Source organism: Balaenoptera borealis, assembly GCF_965194805.1.
Source record: "Balaenoptera borealis genome assembly, chromosome: 13".
Taxonomy (NCBI): Eukaryota; Metazoa; Chordata; class Mammalia; order Artiodactyla; family Balaenopteridae; genus Balaenoptera; species Balaenoptera borealis.
In genome coordinates this window covers 43,713,767-43,738,196 of record NC_138870.1, presented here as the reverse complement: position 1 = coordinate 43,738,196, position 24,430 = coordinate 43,713,767, and the positions used below count along the sequence as shown (strand labels likewise).

At 43.3% G+C, this 24,430-nt stretch overlaps 2 protein-coding genes and 1 pseudogene across 5 annotated transcripts in view; 1 reads left to right on the top strand and 2 right to left on the bottom strand.

Moving 5' to 3' along the window:
* Positions 1 to 20,531, bottom strand: part of SLC4A8 (solute carrier family 4 member 8) — an 88,379-nt gene extending 67,848 nt beyond the window's left edge. Inside the window, exon 1 of one of the 2 annotated variants that reach the window (XM_082352349.1) lies at positions 16,309 to 20,531. In XM_082352349.1, the coding sequence (XP_082208475.1) occupies positions 16,309 to 16,353 (45 nt within the window). In that variant the 5' untranslated portion in view covers positions 16,354 to 20,531. The other variant, XM_082352350.1, reaches the window with a different exon arrangement.
* LOC309610094 (THO complex subunit 7 homolog) overlaps positions 1 to 24,430 on the top strand; it is a gene marked incomplete at its 5' end in the record, with an annotated part of 113,715 nt that overhangs the window by 935 nt on the left and 88,350 nt on the right. The window contains one exon of one of the 2 annotated variants that reach the window (XM_082352553.1): positions 339 to 1,521. The exons of the other annotated variant lie outside the window; for it this stretch is intronic. Within the exon in view, the coding sequence (XP_082208679.1) occupies positions 339 to 376 (38 nt within the window). The 3' untranslated portion in view covers positions 377 to 1,521. Of the gene's footprint in view, positions 1 to 338; positions 1,522 to 24,430 lie in introns of those variants that run through there. 2 annotated transcript variants of the gene reach the window in all.
* Positions 20,623 to 24,259, bottom strand: LOC309610101 (small ribosomal subunit protein eS12 pseudogene; annotated as a pseudogene). Its single transcript has one exon. The product of its transcript is annotated as a small ribosomal subunit protein eS12 pseudogene (transcript).

Genomic DNA, 24,430 nt, shown 5'->3' with positions numbered 1-24,430 from the left:
CACAAAATAAGTGGAAGACAGTGAGAAGGTGGCATTTCTAGGATGTATATGAGAAAATGAGTCAATTTCTGGAAATCGTTACCACTTTTGAAAATGAAGGCCATGAATAGGCTCTCAGGAGGGCTGTGAACTTGTGAAATTATGTACAAAATGTTTGTGATGTATGCTTATTGTGGGAGAGGTTCCGTGATAGTAAGAATCACTGATATCAGAGGTAATTACAAGATGCAAAGTAAATCAATATGTATTACTTTCTAGATCTCTGTCCTTTATACTTGAGCAATGTGGTTGTTAAATGTTTTGTTGAAATGTTTTCTCTCTATCGTTTTGTTCTGTAGGAGTCATTTTCAAGAGTCTTGCAAAAAGGATTTCATGATCTTTTTTAAAAATTAAAGTAGGACTTCCCTGGTGGCGCAGTGGTTGAGAATCTGCCTGCCAATGCATGGGACACGGGTTCGAGCCCTGATCTGGGAAGATCCCACATGCCGCGGAGCAACTAGGCCCGTGAGCCACAATTACTGAGCCTGCGCGTCTGGAGCCTGTGCTCCGCAACAAGAGAGGCCGCGATGGTGAGAGGCCCACGCACCGCGATGAAGAGTGGTCCCCACTTGCCGCAACTAGAGAAAGCCCTCGCACAGAAACGAAGACTCAACACAGTCATAAATAAATAAATAAAAGAACGTGAATTTCTTTAAAAAAAAAAAAAAAATTAAACTAAATCTGAATCACTTGTAATTGTCTTAAGTATTGAATTACATGTCTAATACTTGTTAGGTTCCATCCTTATCCGTTTATTTTAGTTCAGAAACATGGCACTTTGCATGAACCATACCTTAATAATGTTACATTTTTGTAATTTTAATACAAACTCGTATCTTTAAAAAAATAAAAAATAAAAAAGATAAATAAAAAGCAAGGTGGAGGAAACTGTTTAATTTGCTAACTTTTATCTAAGAAAGGGTGTTGGAACAAAAACATCTGCTTACACTTAAAAACATACAAAGGAAGAATGAGCCGTAAAAGATGTTTTTAAATAGTTTCCTACAGAGGGGAGAGGGAATGGGGTAAAGAAGATAAGGATAGAAACTAAATTTCTTTGAAGATAACTTATTTTGCACATTTTTTACGTAATTTTAAAACAAAATTAATTAATTTTTAAAAAACCAAAATTTTACATTTTAAAAAGCAATTCCCACAAATCAAAAACAAAATGAAAACAAGTGCCAAACTGATGGCATAACTATTCCAAGAGAACTTATTCCAAGTAACTTTATACCATAAAGTTATAACTGACTGAACGTTCTTAGTGACATATATCCTAAGGACAAAAAGAATTTGAAAAGATCTTAAACTGCTTTTTAGTTGTCATATTGTTGGTTGTAGTGTTGGTGTTATTTTTCTGAGACTGTTGTGTATTGTGAGATAAAATAAATGAGTGATTATGTGAACTTTCTCTGGCACTCTCAGTGTGACTGAGATCTGGGGTTCTCAGAAGGTGTGAAAGCAGATACAGTTGCAGGACACATAGTCCTGAATGTGAATTGGAAGCACTGGAAGTATCAACAATGATATATTTTTTAATGCTTTAAAATTTGTAAATTTATGTTTCCTAGCTCTGTCTAGACTAAAGGCCTAGAAAAAATGATCAGCCAATAGTAATAAGTATCATTAGCACCTAGATTGTGGTCTCTTAAAATGCCATTTTCTCTTAAAAGACACTCAAAGACAACGAGGGTTGTGTCAAAAGGACTCAGGATCCAACTTAGGGAGGTCCCTTGCCAAAAACAGGACAATTTGAACATTCGTAAGGGTGATAACTGTAACAGATTGAATATATCAAATATGTTTAAATCCATGAGTTCACCATGTCACTTTAAAAATTAGCTAATTGGTCAACATTGGAGGATAATACTAGCAAACCAACTCATTATTTTGCAAAATAGTAAAAATTTATCCCGGCTTTCCTATTTAAATTGTACCATAGAGTGGTACCATAGAGTAGATGAGAGAAGCTTCTTATTATAGAAAAGAATAAATGAAGAAGGAATGTTAGAATTAGAACATCGCCATTTTGCAATCCCTAATGGACTGCATTGATTTTCAAGGCCACTAATATCACAAAAAGAGAAAACCAGACACTGTGCGCCTCCTAATGGGATACCTTACCACCACCCATGAAGTAATCTCACCAAATAAATTGTCCCTGAATCTGATCAAGACTCTAAATCCAAATACCAATTTACCGAAAATACAAAGAAACAGAGTTCAGTGGGAAAAAAATACCACAGGAATATAATCAGCAAAACCCAGACAATGGAAAACTCTACAGCTATAGAACAAATCCTCTCCCCACCATCTTTTTTAAAATAAATAATTGCAAGAAGAGAAAGAGAGAGAGGAAGGCAAAACCAATAGGTTAAAAGAGACAACAAACCAATCTCAATATGTGGACTTAATTTGAATACTGATTTAAACTAACCAAAATAATTTTTAGTTATTTATAAAATAATTTTTAAAGTTATGACATTTGAGACAATCAGAAATTTTTATCTTTTATGATATTAAAGAAATTATTATTTTCTCTTTAGGTGGTACTATGCTTATTTTTTAAAGAATCCTTATCTTTTAGTATTCATACTGAAATATTTACAAACGATTACAGATATGTAAAATAATGTTAACTTAGAAATACTACTTTTCTCACATTTTATAAAGTAATGTTATTCAAAATCTTCAGATACATCTTTAACATCAATGTTTTCCTCATTACCATGATGCTGAGTCAATTTCCCAGAGCATGTCAGTTTCACTTCCATCTAAGTTGTAAAGACTCTCATAAAATAAGTCAAGTCCTTTCTGAAGAATAACTTTTAAGTGGAAAAAACTTACCTTTATTTTACACTTATTTGTTATCTGTGAATTTCCTGACAGCAGGAGTCACATATTTTCATCTTTTTGTTCTCCCTGAGCCTAATACAGTAGCTTACCATTTTAAGTAGCCTGTGCTCCTGTAAGTTACAGGAGGGTAGGTACTGTGTCTTATGTTCACCACTATGTACCTAGCACCTAGTACAATGTCCAGTATGTGGTGGGTATCCAATACATTTTTTTTTTTTTTTAAATAATGTTTTGGAGTTTCCCACAGGCAATGTTTGCTGATGGGGTAGCAAGGGAGTTTTTTTATTCTCATTTTTATTTTTTTTAAAATTTATTTATTTATTAATTTTTGGCTGTGTTGGGTCTTCGTTTCTGTGCGAGGGCTTTCTCTAGTTGCAGCGAGCGGGGGCCACTCTTCATCATGGTGCGCGGGCCTCTCACTATCGTGGCCTCTCTTGCTGCAGAGCACAGGCACCAGACGCTCAGGCTCAGTAGTTGTGGCTCACGGGCCCAGTTGCTCCGCAGCATGTGGGATCTTCCCAGACCAGGGCTCAAACCCATGTCCCCTGCATTGGCAGGCAGATTCTCAACCGCTGCGCCACCAGGGAAGCCCTCCAATACATTTTGATGAGTAAATATTTATTAGTTTTTTTAACTCTTTCTCATATGATCATATATTTCCTCATAAAACTTCACATATATGTATACCTATATATTACTCGTATATACATATATACGAGTAATATATATATATAATATATATATATACAATATGTATATAATATATATTATAATATATATAATATATATAATAATATATATTATATATTATAATATATATTACCTATATATACCTATACATACCTATATATATATACCTATATATTATACCTATGTATACATATGTACGAGTAATTTTTCATGTTGGCTTCCCCACAGGTTTGGAATATCTGGAGGGCAGGGACCAATTAATTACAATGCTTAGTACTGTCCACAGACACCTCACACAGCATAGAACACAGCAGGAATCTGGAGCGGGGCTGTGGTGCAGAGGGAGGGATGACTGACTTCTTGACTCTAAGACTATAAAAGCAAAATATAAAGAGCAAGGTCAATCATCTAAAATATTCAGGTTGAAAATCAACTTGTTGTTTGTTTCCCTAGTTTAGATGGGTTAATCACAGTCTAAAGTCACTGAATAAATGTTCATCCACTTTCTTTGTCCTGCCAAAGAAAACAGAGCCATTGTCAAACACCATCAGCCAGAGCATTTGAAAGGTCAGGCTTGAATGTGAATGTGTGGCCCTCGATTGGATCCTGGTTCAAATAAGCCAACTATTTTAAAAAACTATAAGGTGCTAACAGAAATTTAATCAACTGGATGGGTATATGATTATATTAAAGAATTACTGTCAATTTTTAAGTAAAATAATAATACGGGAGTACATCATTTTATTATGCTTCACTTTATTGCACTTCACAGGTATTGTATTTTTTACAAATTGAAGGTCTGTGGCAACCCTGAATGAAGCAAGACTATTGGCACCATTTTCCAACATCATTTGCTCCCTTCATGTCTCTGTGTCACATTTTGGTAATTTGCAATATTTCAGACTTTTTCATTATTATTATATTGTTATGGTGATCTGTGATCAGTGATCTTTGATACTACTATTGTAATTGTTTTGGGGCGCCACATACCATGCCCATTTAAGACGGCAAACTTAATCGATAAATGTTGTCTGTGTTCTGACGAGCAGTTCCCCATCTCTCTCCCTCTCTTCAGGCGTCCATATTTCCTGAGACACAACGATATTGAAATTAGGCCAGTTAATAACCCTACAATGGCCTCTAAGTGTTCAAGTGAAAGGAAGAGTTATACGTCTCTCACTTTAAGTCAAAAGCCAGAAATGATTAAGCTTAGTGAGGAAGGCATGTTGAAAGCCGAGATATGCCAAAAGCTAGGTCTCTTGCACCAGTTAGCCAAATTGTGAATGCAAAGGAAAAGTTCTTGAAGGAAATTAAAAGTGCTACTCCGGGCTTCCCTGGTGGCGCAGTGGTTGAGAATCTGCCTGCCAATGCAGGGGACACGGGTTCGAGCCCTGGTCTGGGAAGATCCCACATGCCACGGAGCAACTAGGCCGATGAGCCACAGCTACTGAGCCTGCGCGTCTGGAGCCTGTGCTCCGCAATGGGAGAGGCCGCGATAGTGAGAGGCCCGCGCACCGCGATGAAGAGTGGCCCCCGCTCGCCACAACTAGAGAAAGCCCTTGCGCAGAAACGAAGACCCAACACAGCCAAAAATAAATAAATAAATAAATAAATAATAAAAATAAAGGAATTCCTTTTTTAAAAAAAGTAAAATAAATATCCTTCTTAAAAAAAAAAAAAAAAAAGTGCTACTCCAGTGAAGACACGAATGATAAGAAAGCAAAACAGCCTTACTGTGATGTGGAGAAAGTTTTAGTGTTCTGGATAGAAGATCAAACTAGTCACAACATTCCCTTTAGCCAAAATGTAATCCAGAGCAATGTCCTAACTCTCTTCAATTCTATGAAAGCTGAGAGAGATGAAGAAGCTGCAGAAGAAAAGTTTGAAGCTAGCAGGGCTTGGTTCATGAGGTTTAAGGAAAGAAGCCGTCTCTATAACATAAATGTGCAAGGTGAAGCAGCAACTGCTGATATAGAAGCTGCAGCAAGTTATCCAGAAGATCTAGCTATCTCAGAAAATCGATGAAGGTAGCTACACTAAAGAACAGATTTTCAGTGTAGACAAAACAGCCTTCTATTGGAAGAAGATGCCATCTAGGACTCTCATAGCTAGAGAGGATGTCAATGCCTGGCATCAAAGCTGCAAAGGACAGGCTGACTCTTGTTAAGGGCTAATGAAGCTGGTGACTTTAAGTTGAAGCCAATGCTCATTTGCCATCCCCAAAATCCTAGGGCCCTTCAGAATTATGCTAAGTCTATTCTGCCTGTGTTCTATCAATGAAACAACAAAGCCTGGATGATAGCACATATGTTGACAACATGGTTTACTGCATATTTTAAGCCCACTGTTGAGATCTACTGCTCAGAAAAAAAGATTCCTTTCAAAATATTACTGCTCATCGACAACGCCCCTGGTCACCCGAGAGCTCTGATGGAGATGTACAATGAGATTCATGTTGTTTTCATGCCTGCTAACACAACATCCATTCTGCAGCCCATGGCTCAAGGAGTCATTTTGACTTTCAAGTCTTATTATTTAAGAAATACATTTCATAAGGCTGTAGCTGCCATAGATAGTGAATCCTCTGATGGGTAGGGGCAAAGTAAATAAAAAACCTTCTGGAAAGGATTCACCATTCTAGATGCCATTAAGAACATTCTTGATTCTTGGGTAGAGGTCAAAATATCAACATTAACAGGAGTTGGGAGGAAGATGATTCCAACCCTCATGGATGATTTTGAGGGGTTCAAGACTTCAGAGGAGGAAGTAACTGCCCATGTGGTGCAAATAGCAAGAGAACTAGAATTAGAAGTGGATCCTGAAGATGGGACTGAATTGCTGCAATCTCACCATGAAACTTGAACAGATGAAGAGTTGCTTCGTATGGATGAGCAAAGAAAGTGGTTTCTTGAGATGGAATCTACTCCTGGTGAAGATGCTGGGAAGACTGCTGAAATGACAACAAAGGATTTAGAATATTACATGAACTTAGTTGATAAAGCAGTGGCAGGGCTTGAGAGGACTGACTCCAATTTTGAATGAAGTTCTACTGTGTGTAAAATGCTATCAAACAGCATTGCAGGCTACAGAGAAATCATTCGTGGAAAGAAGAGTAAACGATGTGGCAAACCTCATTGTCTTATTTTAAGAAACTGCAACAGCCAGCCCAGCCTTCAGCAGCCACCATCCTGATCCATCAGCAGCCATCAGCATCAAGGCAAGATCCTCCACCAGCAAAAAGATTATGACTTGCTAAAGGCTCAGATGATGGTTAGCATTTTTTAGCAATAAAGTATTTTTTAATTAAGGTATGTACATTTTTAGATATAATGCTATTGCATACTTAATACATTACAGTATAGTATAAACATAGCTTTTATATGTACTGAGAAACCAGCAAGTTTGTGCAACTTGCTTTATTGCAATATTCACTTTATTGTGGTGGTCTGGAATTGAACCTGCAATATCTCCAAGGTATGCCTGTATTGTGATATGGTGATTATGTCATTTTTTTAAAAAAAGGGCCCAGGCTTCCCTGGTGGCGCAGTGGTTGAGAATCTGCCTGCCAATGCAGGGGACACGGGTTCGAGCCCTGGTCTGGGAAGATCCCACATGCCGCAGAGCAACTGGGCCCGTGAGCCACAACTACTGAGCCTGCGCGTTTGGAGCCCGTGCTCCGCAACAAGAGAGGCCGCGATAGTGAGAGGCCCGCGCACCGCGATGAAGAGTGGCCCCCGCTCGCCGCAACTAGAGAAAGCCCTCGCACAGAAACGAAGACCCAACACAGCCATAAATAAATAAATTTTAAAAATTAAAAAATAAAAAAAATAAAAATAAATAAAAATAAAAATAAAAAAAGGGCCCTTAATCTTAAGTGAAACATACTTAATTATACGATGTCTGGGATCTGGAGAATGGGTAGACCCATAAATGAAACAAGATAGGTTGTTTGTTCATTGTTGGAGCCAGGTCATGGGGTACTTCAAGTCTCTGTACTTTGGTATATGCTTAAAATGTTCCATAAATTTCAAATATATTAAAGTTTGCTTAAAATCATAAAAAATGAAAAGAAAGGAACATCAAGTCTCATTGGTCTGTGCTTGCTGCAGATTCCTCACCAGTTGATTATTACTTCCTCTGATACCGTCATTATTTATGGCTGAGAGGATTTCTTAACCATGGATTTCCAGGGTTCCTATGTTCCTATGGGCTTCAGAGGATTATGTGTGAGCGTGCATTTTTCTCGGGAGAGGGTCCATAACTTTCATCAGATTCTCAGGGGAGCTTGTGACTCAGAAAATATTAGAATCATGAGAACCACACTGTATAAGTTTAGGAGAAAAAGGAAAGGAGGGAGGGAGGGAAAGAGAAAGGGAAAGAAGGATGAACTAGAGAAAAGACCCTGTTTCTGTATGTCTTACTGGCTCATGAGAATGACCCACTATGTAAATGTGAATTGACTTGGGTGCCTACCTGAAGGACTAAGTAAGATAAAAAGAACCAAGAGGGTTAAATACACATTAAAACATTGAAACTGCAAGGCATATCGTGAGAAAGAAAGCACTGTTATAAGCCTTGACAAATGAATGAATCATAGCTGAGTAGCAGACCAGATTCTCACTTACAGTTAATGGACAAATTAAAAGGCAGGCGTGGGGCTGAGTCTTACATAATGGCCCCAGATCCTTGGAGCAGACGCAGAGGCTGCAGGCGAGGGGGAAGCAGCAGGCAGTGGAGCCCACCTTGAGCCCTCTCCCTGACCCCTCGCTGCGGCTCCACTCTGAACCTGCAGGGTGGTAGTACTGCCAGACTCAGCTCAGCCTCCTTTCCTGAAATCACTCTCAGACTCTTTCACCTACAAAGCCCCTTTCATCTTTTTTTTTTTTTAATTAATTAATTCATTTTTTTTTGGGCTGCGTTGGGTCTTCGTTACTGCACGTGGGCTTTGTCTAGTTGTGGCGAGCAGGGGCTACTCTCCGTTGCGGTGCACGGGCTTCTCATTGTGGTGGCTTCTCTTGTTGCGGAGCACGGGCTCTAGGTGCGCGGGCCTCAGTAGTTGTGGCACGTGGGCTCAGTAGTTGTGGCTCGGGGGCTCTAGAGCGCAGGCTCAGTAGTTGTGGTGTACGGGCTTAGTTGCTCCACGGCATGTGGGATCTTCCCGGACCAGGGCTCGAACCCGTGTCCCCTGCACTGGCAGGCGTGTTCTTAACCACTGCGCCACCAGGGAAGTCCCCCCCTTTCATCTTTTATCCAATGTTTTCAGGTAACACCCTCCTACCCCACCCACCCAACAACAACAACGAGTCAAGTATTTATTGAGTTCTGATACACAATCATTTTAAAATCAACAAATACAGAAGTGACTTCCAGGGTTTCTAATCAACAAACTGAGTCACCACAATTAGTACTGGGAACAAATATTTACTGAGCACTTACTGTATACCTAGCATTGTGCTTTACACACCTTACCTCACTTAATCCGCACAACAGTCCTAAATCAAGGCTAAGTAAGATCTCACAAGAGTTAAGTGAGATAGGAGGAACGTCAACTCAAGTCTCTCTGTATTAACATTATATACTACAGTGCATTAACATCATACACTAACATTGCCAAAAGCAAAGAACCTGGTCATTTTAGAGAGCTCTGGTCACCTAATCATGGATTAATGTCCACAGTGAAAACAGCTCAAGATCGTCATATTATTATCTTCTTAAATCCTTGTACTTCACGCTGCCTTTGCTGACCAGAATTCCAATACTTCTCCATCTCCTTATTCACTTCCCACTCCCTCTTCATCCAGAAAGCCCATGAATTCTGACCCCCTGTAGAGCCCATCACTGAATCTGACCCACAGATCCCCAACTCTCTAATGCCCTCAATTTGACTTCCTCACTGAATGCAGACAACCTATAGCAAGAAAAAGGGGTTCCATGAGGATGTGTGCAGCTGTTCTAGACCCCCTCCCAGTGGCCGTGAGCTCCTGAACACCCATGAGCTTCCTATTCTGACTCTTCAGCAGCCTGCTAGGGGCCTAAAATTCCAAAGTAGCTCTGGTTTCTCAGTGACTTTTTTACTGAACCCCACTTGGAGTCACTCCTGTTCCATACAACTTACTAGTTAGCACATCGTGGTTGGCAGAATAATGGCCCCCAAAGGACTTGCACATCTTAATCCCTGGAACCTATGAATATGTTACCTTACACGGCAATGGGGAATTAAGGTTGCAGATGGAAACAGGGTTGCTAATCAGTGGACCTTAAAATAAGGACATTATCTGGATTATCCAGTGGGATCAATGTAATCACAAGGATCCTTAAAAGTGGAAGAGGGGGCTTCCCTGGTGGTGCAGTGGTTGAGAGTCTGCCTGCCAATGCAGGGGACGCGGGTTCGAGCCCTGGTCTGGGAGGATCCCACATGCCCCAGAGCAACTGGGTCCGTGAGCCACAATTACTGAGCCTGCGCGTCTGGAGCCTGTGCTCCGCAGCAAGAGAGGCCGCGATGGTGAGAGGCCCGCGCACCGCGATGAAGGGTGGCCCCCACTTGCCACAACTGGAGAAAGCCCTCGCACAGAAATGAAGACCCAATACAGCCATAAATGGATAAATAAATAAATAAATAAAAATTTAAAAAAAAAAAAAAGTGGAAGAGGGAGGCAGAAGAGTGGAGCTGGAGAACGAGGTTTGATGACAAAAGCTGGGTCTGAGAGATGCTGTGTTGCTGGTTTTGACTGTGGAGGAAGGGAACTGTGAGCCAAGGAATGCAGGCAGCCTCACGAAGCTGAAGAAGTTAAGGAAACAGATTCTCCCCTAGAAGCTCCAGAAAGAAACAGCCCCGTCCAACACGTTGATTTTAGCGCAGTGAGACTTGTGCTGAACTTCTGAACTGCAGAACTGTAAGATAATCAATTTGTGTTGCTTTAAGCCAGTAAATTTGTGGTCATTTGTTAGGGCAGCAATAGACACTAATACATACATTAATGGCTTTCTAACTAGCAAAACCAGAGTAAACTTGTTACTACCTTACAGGAAACAACCAACCTCCCCATTATCTCAGATTTGCTGCTGTTACCTAGCAGCAGATTTAGAATAAACACATTGCTTTTCTGTGTCCTGATTACCACTGTGGCAGGCTTAACTGAGAGCCCTGTCTACCCTGCCAAGGCAAACCATGAGGTAAGACAATTATCTACAAGTTCAGAAGGAAGTAAATTTGCAAACTGAATTGTCCCCCCAGCATGCCTCAATTCTCTGCTTGGCAGGAAAGTCCACACCTCTCCTACTGAAGCTCCCCAGTAGAGATGGTAACGCCAGATAAAGAGAATGCTCACATGTTCCCCAATTCCCACACAGGAAAGGAACACCTAGTGTGTGGGGAGGGGCTGGAGGCATATGGATTGTACATTGCAAGGCAGGAAGAGGAGAAGCTGCTATGGTTGATACTTTTGTTCAGTAACATTCAGCAAATACATACTGACTGCTTCCCATGAACTGACCATGACCCTCAGAAAAGTTATCCGCTCTCTACAGAGTCATTCATTCGCTCAGCAAATATTTATTGAGCACAAACACGTGCCAGGGCCGCTGGGCACTAGCATCCGAGTTTTTCAGGTCTACTTTAAAACATGAAGTGTGACTCTCTTCCCAACCGCCAAGCTTCCCAGTTATCAGCCATTCACCAGGATTTGTTATTCTGAAGATTTCTTCAAAATCTCCCGTTCTGAGCCGGCCTGATTCACATAAAAGCCTTGGTAATTGCCCAAATTCACTTGCTCCCCTCTCCGCCACTTGCACCCTCTCTGAACCTCCCTGCGGTTCCCAGCACCACTTGGCTCAAGTGCTGCTGGTTTCAACCTCTCCAGCCTTCTCTTCCAAAAATTCTTTCTGTTCAGTTCTGGAAGTGCTGATTGCGAGAATTTTGAAGCTACAAGTTGTCCCTAGTTCCAGTCCAAACTAGGAGCTCTCCCTCAAGCTTTCTGATCTTCTTCTACTCTTACTATCCCTTTTAAGAGCTCACAGACTCCTAAAATTGCAATAACCACCTCCGGTGATCTCATCAAAATTCAATAATGCAGGCCTTCATTAACTCATCCTAAACTCCACCAACAGCCGCCTAGCTGGCCTCCTTCATTCCAGCTCTTCCCACTCTAATACATCCTTTGTACACCTTGCCACACGTATCTTCCCAAACACGTTTAAGTGCTCATTTTTAATCAGTCACCGGTCTAGGTGTCAGAGACACAAGCCACGGTAATGTAGAGTGATTAAGGACACTTCTTTAGAGACAGCCAGCTCTGCCACTTCTTAGAAGTTACTTAACCACTCTACATCTTGGTTTCCTCATTTGGAAAATAAGCATAATAAGGGCATGTAAGTTTCAGGGTTATTGAGAGAATTAAAGGAGACGATGCATGGAAAGCACTTGGCAGCGTACCTGGCACATGGCAAGCACTCAATACAAGTTAACTTACATAAACAACATGAAAGGGAGCTGGCAGGTTAGCAGCAGAGATGAACATGTAGATTCCACAAGTTAGGGATGGAAGAAGTTATAGCACGTGGTGGTGGTTGTGAGCAAAAAAGACTGAGTGATAAATTCTGATGGTGACGTGGAGCCAGACGTTAAAGATTCAAATGGAATATTCTAGGTGGAGAGGAGGGGAAAAGTTTTCCAGCTAGAATACCTGAGCAAAGGTACAGCAGCAGAGAAAGGAGAGCTTTTGTGTAATAAAGCAATGACCATCTGAGGCTCTGGGCTGATACTGACAAGACCAGGAGCTCCTTAAAGAGAAGTACATTGACTTGGGACACAAGAGAGTCGTTCATTCACTCAGCAACTGAGCACAGATTTTATACCAGGCACTGTGTAGATGACAAGATTTTCAACCCAGTCCCTGCCCTCATGAAGCTTCTATTTGAAAAGATAATAATCAAGAAATCAAAACAAGAACACTCCAGATAAGTTATGTATGCTATTAAGAAAATAAAGCAGAATCATATGAAAGAGATTAACTGTGAGTCAAGGCCAAGAAAAGCCACCCTGAGGAGGGGGCATCTGAGTTGAGTCACGAGAAGGCCCAGGTAGAAGAATGTCCACAGGAATGACAAGAACAACGTTCTTGAGGCGTGAAGGAGCTGGTCATATTGAAGGAACAGAAAGATAGCCAGTGCAGGGGTGAGTGGTGAGAGAGTGGAGGAGACGTCGTCAGGGAGGGTGGGCAAGGCCCTGGTCACAGTGAAGCTTGGTAGGACACAATAAGGAGTTTGGATTTTATTCTAAAGTGTACTGGGAAGCCACTGAAGGGTTTCGAGATAGGATATGACATCTGATTTGTGTTTTTAAAAGCTCTCTGGGGGACTTCCCTAGTGGCATAGTGGTCAAGAATCTACCTGCCAGTGCAGGGGACATGGGTCCGACCCCTGGTCCGGGAAGCTCCCACATGCCGCAGAGCAACTAAGCCCGTGTGCCACAACTACTGAGCCTGCGCTCTAGAGCCCGCGAACCACAACTACTGAGCCCACGCACCTAGAGCCCACGCTCCACAACAAGAGAAGCCACCCCGATGAGAAGCCCGCGCACTGCAAGGAAAAGCAGTCCCTGCTCAATGCAACTATAGAAAGCCCACGGGCAGCAATGAAGACCCAACACAACCAAAAATTAATTAATTAATTAATTTAAAAAAAAAAAAAAAAGCTCTCTCTGGGACTTCCCTGGTGGCGCAATGGTTAAGAATCCGCCTGCCCAAAGAATATACAAATCAATTTTCACTGCAAAGTAAAGGAGCTGTTACAGTGGAGGATTACTGGACTGAATGTCAATATTATGACATAGTATGAGTGTGTTTCATGTTTGGTAATTGCAATCATTGTTGCTTTTGTTGTGGTCAAAAAAAAAAACCCAACTCAATGTGACTTGAGGACAAATAGGAAATGTATTAACTCACATATCATTAAACAGTCCAGGGACAAGACTGGTTTCAGATTGAAAAAAAAAAAAAAATGATGCTTAGTGATTCTTCAGCATGATACTGGGTTAACCAGAATTTATTTTCTGTATATATGATATGCATATATACGTGTGTGCATGTATATGCATATATCTTTCAAATTGAAAAGAAAAAAAGAAACAGAAGTTCAAAAAAAAAAAAAGAATCCGCCTGCCAATGCAGGGGACACGGGTTCAACCCCTGGTCCGAGAAGAACCCACATGCCATGAAGCAACTAAGCCCTTGTGCCACAACTAATGAGCCTGCGCTCTAGAGCCCGTGAGCCACAACTACTGAAGCCTGCGTGCTCTAGGGCTTGCATGCTACAACTACTGAGCCCACGTGCTGCAACTACTGAAGCCCGTGCACCTAGAGCCCATGCTCCGCAACAAGAGAAGCCACCGCAATGAGAAGCCCATGCACTGCAACAAAGAATAGCCCCCGCTCGCCGCAAATAGAGAAAGCCTGCACGCAGCAACGAAGACCCAACGCAGCCAAAAAAAAAAAAAACAACCTCTCCCTGGCTGCCATGGGGCAAGTGGACTGTAGAAGGAAGAGCAGGAGGAAACTGTTAGGAGCCAGCACAGTAGTCCAAACCAGAGAAAACAGCCTAGACTTAGGATATTTAGATGTGATGCCTGGAATCTCAGTTTACATCAAGTTACACAGTCTGCTCACTTTGCAACGCCCGCTCCCTTCCACACAGCTCAGTTGGCACATAGGAGGCTTAGTTGGTAACTTTCAATCGATTGACTGTGTCTCCCCCAAGTCACCCCCATTTCCTTTCCTCCTTCTACCCTTGTTTCTTTTCCACCCTATATCTCAAGTACCCATTTGCCCATCACCTGACTCAGCCTTTACAAGGTCCTGCTGTTCCCACTCCATTCTTTGCTCTCTCGTCACCCCACTGCCCACAAAAGTTTCATGAACTAGATATAAAAGAGATAATTATTTTCTGTCCTATCCCAGAAGCACTCAGGAATTATCGTTTTCACAGAGCACTAACAGAAGCCTGGGGGTTATTATGATCTTGACAATACAACTGGAACACATTCTGCATGTTAAGGACACTGTCTCCTCACATTCGTTCCAGCCTGTTCTCCCCGCTGCAGCCAGAGAAATCTTTCAGGAGGAGAATGTAATCATGATCTCGTTAGCTCTCATTCTCTCTCTGGCTCCTCTCTCTTTCTCTCTCTCTCTGTATGTTATGACCCCAGAGTACATCTCACACCATTCCCCTCATTGCTCCCTATGGCTCCATCCACAATGGCCTTCTTTCAGGTCTTCTAACCAGATGTGCCCCCTCTGCTGTTCTTTGTCTCCAAAGCCCTTTGATCTCCCTCTTCCCTCAGTTGACACTTATTCTTTAGATCTTTGCCCAAATTTTCTTCCTTAGCAAAATGTGTGATCTGAGGCCAAAGCTGGAACCATTGTGATATACACTCACAGCACTGCATATCTTCCTTTCTAAGCACGCATCACAGTTTATAAATAATACATTTATTTGTGTGACTGATTAAAATGGTTATTCACACACACACATACACACACACACACAGACACACTCAATGGGATCATCTAGTAGTAAACTATTACCAGGAAGAAGAGTGAGTCAGTGATACACATTTTGCTACAAACTCAAGTTTTCTCTGCCTCTTTACAGAAACCATCCTGACGTCAACATGGTCCTTGTTTCAAGACCTGTCATCCTTCTGAGAAGGTCCATCATTCTCTTCACAGCCCTCCACTTCAGACTTGACCTCCCTTCAACACCTCTTTCCAGAGCAGTAACCACATTGTCACGTGATGGGCACAGGAAAGGGGGGAGTGAGAATTCAATGAGCTCCCACTCCTATACTGGTTGCCACACAATAAACATCATTTTACAGAGCTCTTTCACAAACAGCGCCTCATTTCGTCCTCAAAATCACCCTGTGAGGTAAGCAAAGCCGATATTATCATTCCCATTTTGCTAGATGGGGAAACTGTGGTTCAAAGAGGCAAGTGACTTACTCAAGGTCACAAAGCCTGTGAGAGGCAGATGTAGGATTTGAACGTATAGTCTCTGACCCCTAGTCCAGTGCTTTACCTTACATTAGCCACCCCAACAGTTGGGTTATCAGCTACTTAAACCTAGTTTCCTCATTCCTTTAAATAAACACCTGTTCCTGACCCCTTAACACTTCCCCAGCCCATTTCCACTTCCCTATCCAGAACTTGACAGCTGGCTGTGCAACGGGATGGAGGGAGTCATAAAGCTGACCACACTGACAAGGTTTAGGGTTTGGTCTCAGCCTCAAGTCTTTCTAGCTCTTCCTCTGAGCCAGTGAGGAACCAGAAACCCCCAGAAAAAAAAACACAAAGAGGAGACATGCCTCACCAGAGCAAGGTCCCTGGCTACCCTTTCTCCCACGTTCCAGGAGGACACGGCAAGGCCAGAAGCCAGCCTCTTTCCCAGCAAGGAGGATCCGAGGAGAACAGAGGTCACCGGCCGCGGGCCGTCAGGGCTCCTCAGCCGGCCACGCAAAGGATGCGGCTCCCCCTTTTGGCCCAAGGTCACCCATTCGCAGCCCGGGCCCGATCCCCGACCGCCCGGAGCGCCCCCTGGTGTCCCGAGCTGGCCTCCCCTCGCCCTCAGGGAGTGGCCTGCGGAGCCCCGACTCGGGGGCAGAGAAAGGAGGGTGGGCAGAGGATGAGGAGGCTGAGCCCCGGGGAGGGGCGGGAGGCGGGGCCCTACCTGATAGCTGAGGACGCCGTCCGGCTCGTTACTCCCGGCCCGCATGGCGGAGCCCAACTAGGTCTCGCCCGCGGGCTCCAGGCCGAACGTCAGCAGTCCACGCACTCTGGTCGGGTTTGAGGAGATCGCCCGAGCGGCGACCCCTACCCTGGAGCCAACAATCAACCATCAACCACCGCCGCCGCCTCCATAGCCGCCGGCCCGCGAGGCCTCGCCGCAGCCAATCAACGCGCGGCCTGTGCGGCCAATCAGGGCGCGGAGCACCGGAGGACGCTGTCCGGCGGTACCCTGGACTACCAGGAGGAGGAGGAGGGAGCCGGGGGAGCCAACCGCTCTGGGGCCCGGTTGCCATGGAAACCGCCTCCCTCCCTTCAGGGGCCTCTGGGTTTGAAGGTCCTTCCGACTGCTTGCTAGAGATTGAAAATTTCGTGGTTCTATTTGAGGATGCACCTGACCCTTGAAAACGGAGAAAGTGTCGGTTTTGTCTATCGTGATTTTGTTCCTTGGGTGTTGATTTTTAAATTCTGGGGAATCATCCCTTGGGGTTGCAGAAGGAAGGAACTGAGGGTGAGGGGGAAGGGCCTTCTGAAATTACTTGTTAATCCGCGAGCTAGTGGCCAGAGTAAAGAGTATTAACGAGAAGCAGGCAGGCAGTGATCCGATCCCCTCCATGGACTCACTGCAGTTTAGGTCTTCTCCCTGGGTCTCAGGTTGGCAGTACAAGCACAGAGTTGAGCTAAAGATGATTGTTGAAATAATTCCACAAAAATGCTTCCAGCTTTTCCGAGAAATGATCTAAGGCAAATTATTTAACAACGGAAGAACTACTGATCTAAGGCAAGGTTAGAAACCCATGAGTAACACATTCAGTTTGATTTGGGTTTAAAAGAAAAGAGAGGCTGGCCATAATCCAGCCAATCCTCTGTCCCCAAGAGGAGGAAAGGGGTTTTTGCTTTATGTCCACTATCAGACTGTAGGTGAGTCCACATTATTAAAGGAAAAAGAACAGTTGGAAATCATCCTCAGCCTCCAAAGAAGTTACACTTGGGGAAAATAGTATGGTTGGTGCATGTTAAAGTTTCAACCCCTGCATACCACTCCTTGTGTTGGCCCTAAAATCTGAAACAAGGTTGTGCTTCAGTGTCCCTGAGGCAGAACCATGTTTCTGGTCTCCGGTTTAAGGCCTTGGTCCTGTTTCTTAGTGTTCATTGTGACAGTCTCTTCCCTAATTCATCACTTCACTAATCCTGTCCCTTGAATCTGGAATTCACCCCCATTTTTGCCCATCGAAATCTTAATCATCCTTCAAAGTTAGTCTCAAAGGCTACCTCTTCCAAGAAACCTCAACTCTCCCCAACACACCTAGGAGATGTTATCACTCCCTCCTCTGAATCTTCATAGCACCTCATAACTTTCTTATAGCAGTTACCATGCTGTGGTTAAGTACTTTCATTAAATGTTGACTTTAGCTTACTATAATATTGTAAGTTTTTGAAGGCAAAATTATTTTTCTTATGCCCTTCTGTATACTCCACAGAGCCTCAGAAGAATGCTGGGCACATAGAACATAGCTATAAATGTGTAAGTTATACAAGTTGTATAAATATATATACATAATTTATAAATACATAAGTGAATATATGTGCTTTTAATTCAGTCTAACCAAAAACATATTGAACACCTAAGTACAAGCCCAAATGGCACTGAAGATGCAGAGAAATCTAAAATAAAATACAGGGAGTTCCCTGGTGGCACAGTGGTTGGGAGTCCGCCTGCCAATGCAGGGGACACGGGTTCGAGCCCTGATCTGGGAGGATCCCACATGCCGCGGAGCAACTAGGCCCGTGAGCCACAACTACCGAGCCTGTGCTCTGGAGCCCACGAGCCACAACTACTGAGCCCAAATGCCACAACTACTGAAGCCCACACACCTAGATCCCGTGCTCCGAAGCAAGAGAGGCTACCACATTGAGAGGCCTGCGTGCCGCAGCGAAGAGTGGCCCCTGCTCGTTGCAGCTAGAGAAAGCCCACGCGCATCAGCGAAGACCCAACGCAGCCAAAAATAAATAAATAAAAATTAATTAATTAAAAAATAAAATAAAATACATATCTCCAAAGGGCTTACAGTCTAATCAGGGAAATAGGATATATGTTAATATGATGACAAGACAATAGAACATAAAACAAGAGCCATATGAGTAACATAGACAACACAGTTTATAAAAATTCAGAAGAGAAAACGATCTTTATGACTTGGGACACTTTAGGAACATGACACAGAGGACATGGGTTTGGGCTAAATCTGAAAACAGTCGAGCCAAGGTAAGGAGAGCAAGCATCTCAATTCTTGGGCAAAGATTTAACAATAGGAATGCACATGACCCATTCAGAGTAGCCACAACTTGGACCAAAGCAGAAAGTTATAGACAAGAGCAGTAGGAAGTAAAAATTGTGGTAAAGAAAAAACTATGGCCAAATTATAGAGAGCCAGCTAATTAGTTCAGACTTTTTTTTTCTCTCATGTGATAGAAAGTAGGACACTGCTGAAAATTTTAAAGAACACTTCCATGCACCAGGCCCAGGGTTTAAATGCACTGTGTCATTTAATATTCCTAACTCTCCATTATTTCTCCATTTCACTGGTAAGAAAACTGAGGCTGAGAAGTTTAGCAGCTTTCTCAAGATTAAGCAGTCATTAAGCTGGGATTTGATCATTTATTAATTCAGAACATATTTACTGAGAATCTATGTATTCAGCATTGAGTGTTAGGGAAACAGCAATAAAACAAACAGGGTCTTGACCTCTTAAGACTTACAATCTAGTGGGGAGACAGCAAACAAATTAAAAAACAAGACAATTACAGGTTATAAGAGCTACTGTGAAGTAAATTGCAAAGTTATGTGATAGAGTAATGGGCATGGGGGTGGGGAGAGCTACATTAGATGGGGTGGTCAGGGGGGCTTCTCTGAGGAGGTGAGGAGAGTCTCATCTGATGAGATGAGTCAAGGATGAATCTGTCTGATTCTAGAGTTCTTGGCCACAGTGCAACACTGTCCTATATAAATGGTACTATTGCTGAAATCTGCCACTGGGGGCAAGATGGGTTAGAGGGGGAAACGTGAGGCAGGGGGTCATTTATACTGACTCTGGTAACGTAATTCAGGAGGGGCCAAGGATGGCGACCAAAGGGAAGATGTGTCCTCCATTCCCCACTCCCTAGAAAGCCAGCTCCCATGGTGCTCTCATGAGAGTGGGCATGAGTGGTCAGGGCAGGGAGAATGAGGAGGTAGAGGATTCCTGGGAACTCTAGTGGGTCTGATTTTCCTCCAGTTCAAATGTAGAAAAAGTCAGAGCCTCTGGCCCTTGACTCAGGGTCAAGAGCCCCATCTTCTGGTCTGTTGTGCAAATTACAAAAGGAATTAGGCTGCCCTGAGGCAGCTGCTAGCTGGGGCGCTGCAGATAGGCTCTCCCCTCCCAGGGCTGTTTTGGTCTCTCCTTCCCAAAGGAGGCTAGCTCACTTGGCTCCAGGCTCCAGGTTCTAGGCTCCCAACCACTACTGCTCCCTACACTGCTTGGAAAAGTGCAGATACGCTGCTCTCAGCCTGGCCGGCAAAGAGGCATAGGAGGAGCTGGAAGGAGGATTTTCAGCCAAGGACACCACCTCACACTGATTATTCTTCTAAAGAAAGCAGAAAAAACAGCAAAACAGAACTCAGAAACTTCTGAGGACTGCACAGAATTCTCGGCCTAGAAGGAGTCATAAAATGGACAGGAAAATGCAAAATATGGGTAAAGACAGAGAACACACACACACACACACACACACACACCACAGGGAAGCAAGGAGGCTTGCAGCAACTCTATGAGGTAGGTTCTATCATCCCATTTTACAGATGAGAACACCGAAGACTGAGGCTTAGAGATGTAAGTTGCCCCAGTTCACGCAGCAAGCACAGTTAATAAATGGAGACACTGAGCTCTCAGCTCAGATGTATCTGATTGCAGAGTGCACACGCTTAACCACCTACTGCCTCCCATGGGGCTGCCTGGGCTCTTGTCCTTCCCTAACTTTTGTAGCCTCCCACCCTCTCTTCGTGGCTTCCAAATGTGGCTATCCTTCCAACTTTGTCTCTAGATCCTTCCTTCTCTAATACCAATGTCCTTAGACTTTGGTGGGGAGAGATTAGGTCTTGAACCTCCGGGGACATGGTAAAATCTGTGGGACTTTCTTTTCAGGTAAGTAAAAAAAGCCCCAAATTTTCCACTAGGCACCTTACCTATATTATTATTATTATTATTTTTAGTTTATGAGGAACAAGAGCCCAGTTTTTTTATTTGATCATTTCTTGCGTTTGAAGTACTCCTCGATGACATCCTTGGCCTGAGACTCTTTGCCGTAGTCCTTAACCACCACACAACTGCAAAGGACCACTTTATAGGGTTTTCCCTCTGTCAGTTTTACAGAGGGCTACGCATTCCCTAGTTTCTTGTCGTCATCAACCTTAATCAGGTTGATTTGGTGCTCAGTACAAAGGGCCTCCACGAACTTGACATACATAGGCTCATCACAGTTGGATGCAAGCACATAAAGATGGGCTTGGCGCTTGTCTAAGGCTTTAGCAGCCTCGCGAATTCCACGTGCTAGGCCATCGTGGATGAGGGCGGTCTTCAGCACCTCTTGCAAAGCAGTATTAACGTCCATTACACCTCCAGCAGCAATGCCTTCTTCGGCCATGGCGGTGGGTTACAGGTGGAGCCGAATCTTGAATGCACCCGAGCTTCCCCCTCCGCGCGAAGCAGGGAAAGAGCGCCTATATTATTTTTAAATATTGGCTGGAAGACATTGAAATTCTCTTATTCAGAGACAAAAAAGGCGAAAACACAAGAAACTCAGAAGGTCTGAGAAAAGTGTTCTCACATCATTGCAACCAATTTTTCCATCTAAAGCATCTTAATTTCTCCATCAACTTACCATATTTCTTGCCCTGTTTAAACTGTCAAAAGAGCTGCCAGGGCAGAGGTTCTAGTCTTTACTTACCGTTGGGTAGCTCCCAATTCCCAGCTGCATCTTATACCTGATTTGCTTTCTCCTGCTTCCTCTTACTTATACGTCTACACCCAAGGAAATGTTGGAGGAAAAGATGTCAAGATCCGAGGAAAGACTTAATTAGGGCTCTCGCTGTGCGGTTGTCTGGGAGCATTTCCTGTGAAGGGAGGGGGGAGCGGGAGAGAGACATTATTCTTTGTCAAGCTGAAAAGGTCATGCAGGTGCATGATATGCCTTCAGCTCTTACCAAGTCACAGCCTATCTAAAGAGACTACGGGATACGATTTTCTTCGTTCACAGCACGCTGCCATCCTGGGACACTACACATCACAGGGAAGAACAATGAAGCACCACAAAAACTGACTCTTGACTGGGAAAATCACTCTCCCTCCATTTGTCATCATCATCCTAGAAATTGCCTATAATGGGGACTTCCCTGGCGGTCCAGGGGGGGAGTGCTTTCACAGCCATGGGCCCAGGTTCAATCCCTGGTGGGGTAACTAAGATCCTGAAAGTCACGCAGCCAAAAAAAAAAGAAAAAAAAGAAGAAAGAATAAAAGAAATTTCCTATACTGTACTCATTTACACCTTGCTCCAGACTAAACTAAGGTTCTGGTAGACGGAACCCACGTAAACTGGCAGAAAACTATGTTCTGCTTTCTCTGGAATCACAATTGAGATATTTGGACAGAGGCAGAAGGAGAGGACTTATAGAGGGATCAGAACAAAACAGAAAAGCAGGCCTTGAAGAAAAAAACTTTGGGATTTCCAGATCCACATAGGAAGGAAGTCATTCAGGAATTTAGGAGAAACAGGTGTTAACCAAGGACCACTTGCCAAGTCCTTGATATCAGATTTGAACACATTTGTATTCATTAAATACATTTATCTTATCCGTTTCTAACCAAACCTAGCCCTGCTTAGAAATCAAGCCTGTTTACAGTGGTTTCACTCTGTATCTTATCTTCTTGGGGATAAGACCTCATGAGCTTGTTATGCTAAGTAGGGAAGTTCTTATTTCACTTGTAGCCAGTAGGCCTAGTATATCCTTAAGGCGGCTGCAAATTCAATGCCCCACATCTGTATAATTCTATATGCTCAATGTTTTTATCGCCTTATCTCATTTCTCTCCAACGGGTCTGTAAATGTACACAGAACACTTCACAGACTAGAAAGCTAAAATGTGCCTAAAATAGGGACTTGCCCAAGCCAGTTAGCAGCAGAGCTGGGTCAAGAACTACTCATGCTTTCCACTTCATTGTGTGGATTCCTAGAAATATAATTCCATTCAGCCGTTTCCTGCATAAAGTTGAATTGCCTTCATTTGAACAGTGAATTGTGAATCTCCTTTAGAATTGACATGAACTCCCCATAGCAGAAACCAAGGGCTTCCCCTCTGTTACCCTTTCCCATCAGATTACAGTTTCATATAATTTCCACTTTGGAAAGCTTGTCAGTGATACCCATTCATTAGTTTACTGAACAAACTCTCATGAAGTTCTGAAAATAACTATTACTGCCTCTTATCTCCAGAAACATATTATCTGACATAGATATAATTTCAACCCAAGCTACTTCTACTCCCACTGAAACACCCCTTGAGGCCTTTTATTTTGCAGTTAATAAAAGAGACCTATTCAGCATTTGGGCTGGGGCAAAAGGGACTAGACATAGAATTTGAATGTATCTCATGGTTTTACCTTTTTCTACCTCTAATCTTTTGCCAAATTGAAAAGGCCAGCCTCCTTTTTAAAGAAGGTAGAGTTTCTCTGGTCCTTTCTTATACAATATAAGAAAGAAAGAGTATTTGCTAGATTTACCACAAACAACGAGGACTATGAGATGGTCAGTCAATGAATAGCAGAGAAAAAAAATCCAGCCTTGAAGCAGATATAGAAACACTCAGCTTTGTTTGGGGTAGGCAAAATGAACAAGGGCCATTACAATTTTTTTGTTTTGTTTTGTTTTTAATATTTATTTATTTTCTTTTTGGCTGCATCGGGTCTTAGTTGAGGCATGTGGAATCTTTGTTGCGGCATGCAGGATCTTTTCATTGCAGTGTGCAGGCTTTTCGTTGCAGCGTGCAAGCTTCTCTCTAGTTGTGGCAAGCAGGCTCAGTAGTTGCGGTGCTCAGGCTCCAGAGCACATGGGTTCTGTAGTTGTGGCGCATGGGCCCTGTAGCTGCGGCACATGGGCTCTGTAGTTGTGGCTCGAGTGCTCAGGAGTTGCATCACGTGGGCTTAGTCGCCCCGCAGCATGTGGGATCTTAGTTCCCTGACCAGGGATCAAACCCGCGTCCCCTGCATTGGAAGGTGGATTCTTAACCACTGGACCGCCAGGGAAGTCCCAACAATTTGATTATAATCTATATATCTGTTGGCATCTCTCCAGAACTTCTTGTCCCTGTTCTCTGAGAATTGTTGGAAGGGACATAAAAGTCCTATATTCCAACGCCATATACAAAAATAAACTCAAAATGGATGAAAGACCGAAATGTAAGACCAGATACTGTAAAACTCCTAGAGGAAAACATAGGCAGAACACTCTTTGACATAAACCACAGCTATATTTTTTTGATCCACCTCCTAGAGCAATGGAAATAAAAGCAAAAATAAACAAATGGGACCTAATTAAACTTAAAAGCTTTTGCACAGGACTTCCCTGGTGGCGCAGAGGTTAAGAATCCACCTGCCAACGCAGGGGACACGCGTTCGAGCCCTGGTCCGGGAAGATCTCACATGCCGCGGAGCAACTAATCCCGTGTGCCACAACTACTGAGCCTGTGCTCTAGAGCCCACGAGCCACAACAACTGAGCCCATGTGCCACAACTACTGAAGCCCGCCCGCCTAGAGCCCATGCTCCGCAACAAGAGAAGCCACCACAAAGGAGAAGTCCCTGCATACACTGCAACGAAGAGTGGCCCCCGCTCGCCGCAACCAGAGAAAGCCCGCGCGCAGCAACGAAGACCCAACGCAGCCAAAAATAAATAAATAAATTTATTAAAAAAAAAAAAAGCTTTTGCACAACAATGGAAACCATAAACAAAACAAAAAGACAACCTACGGATGGGAGA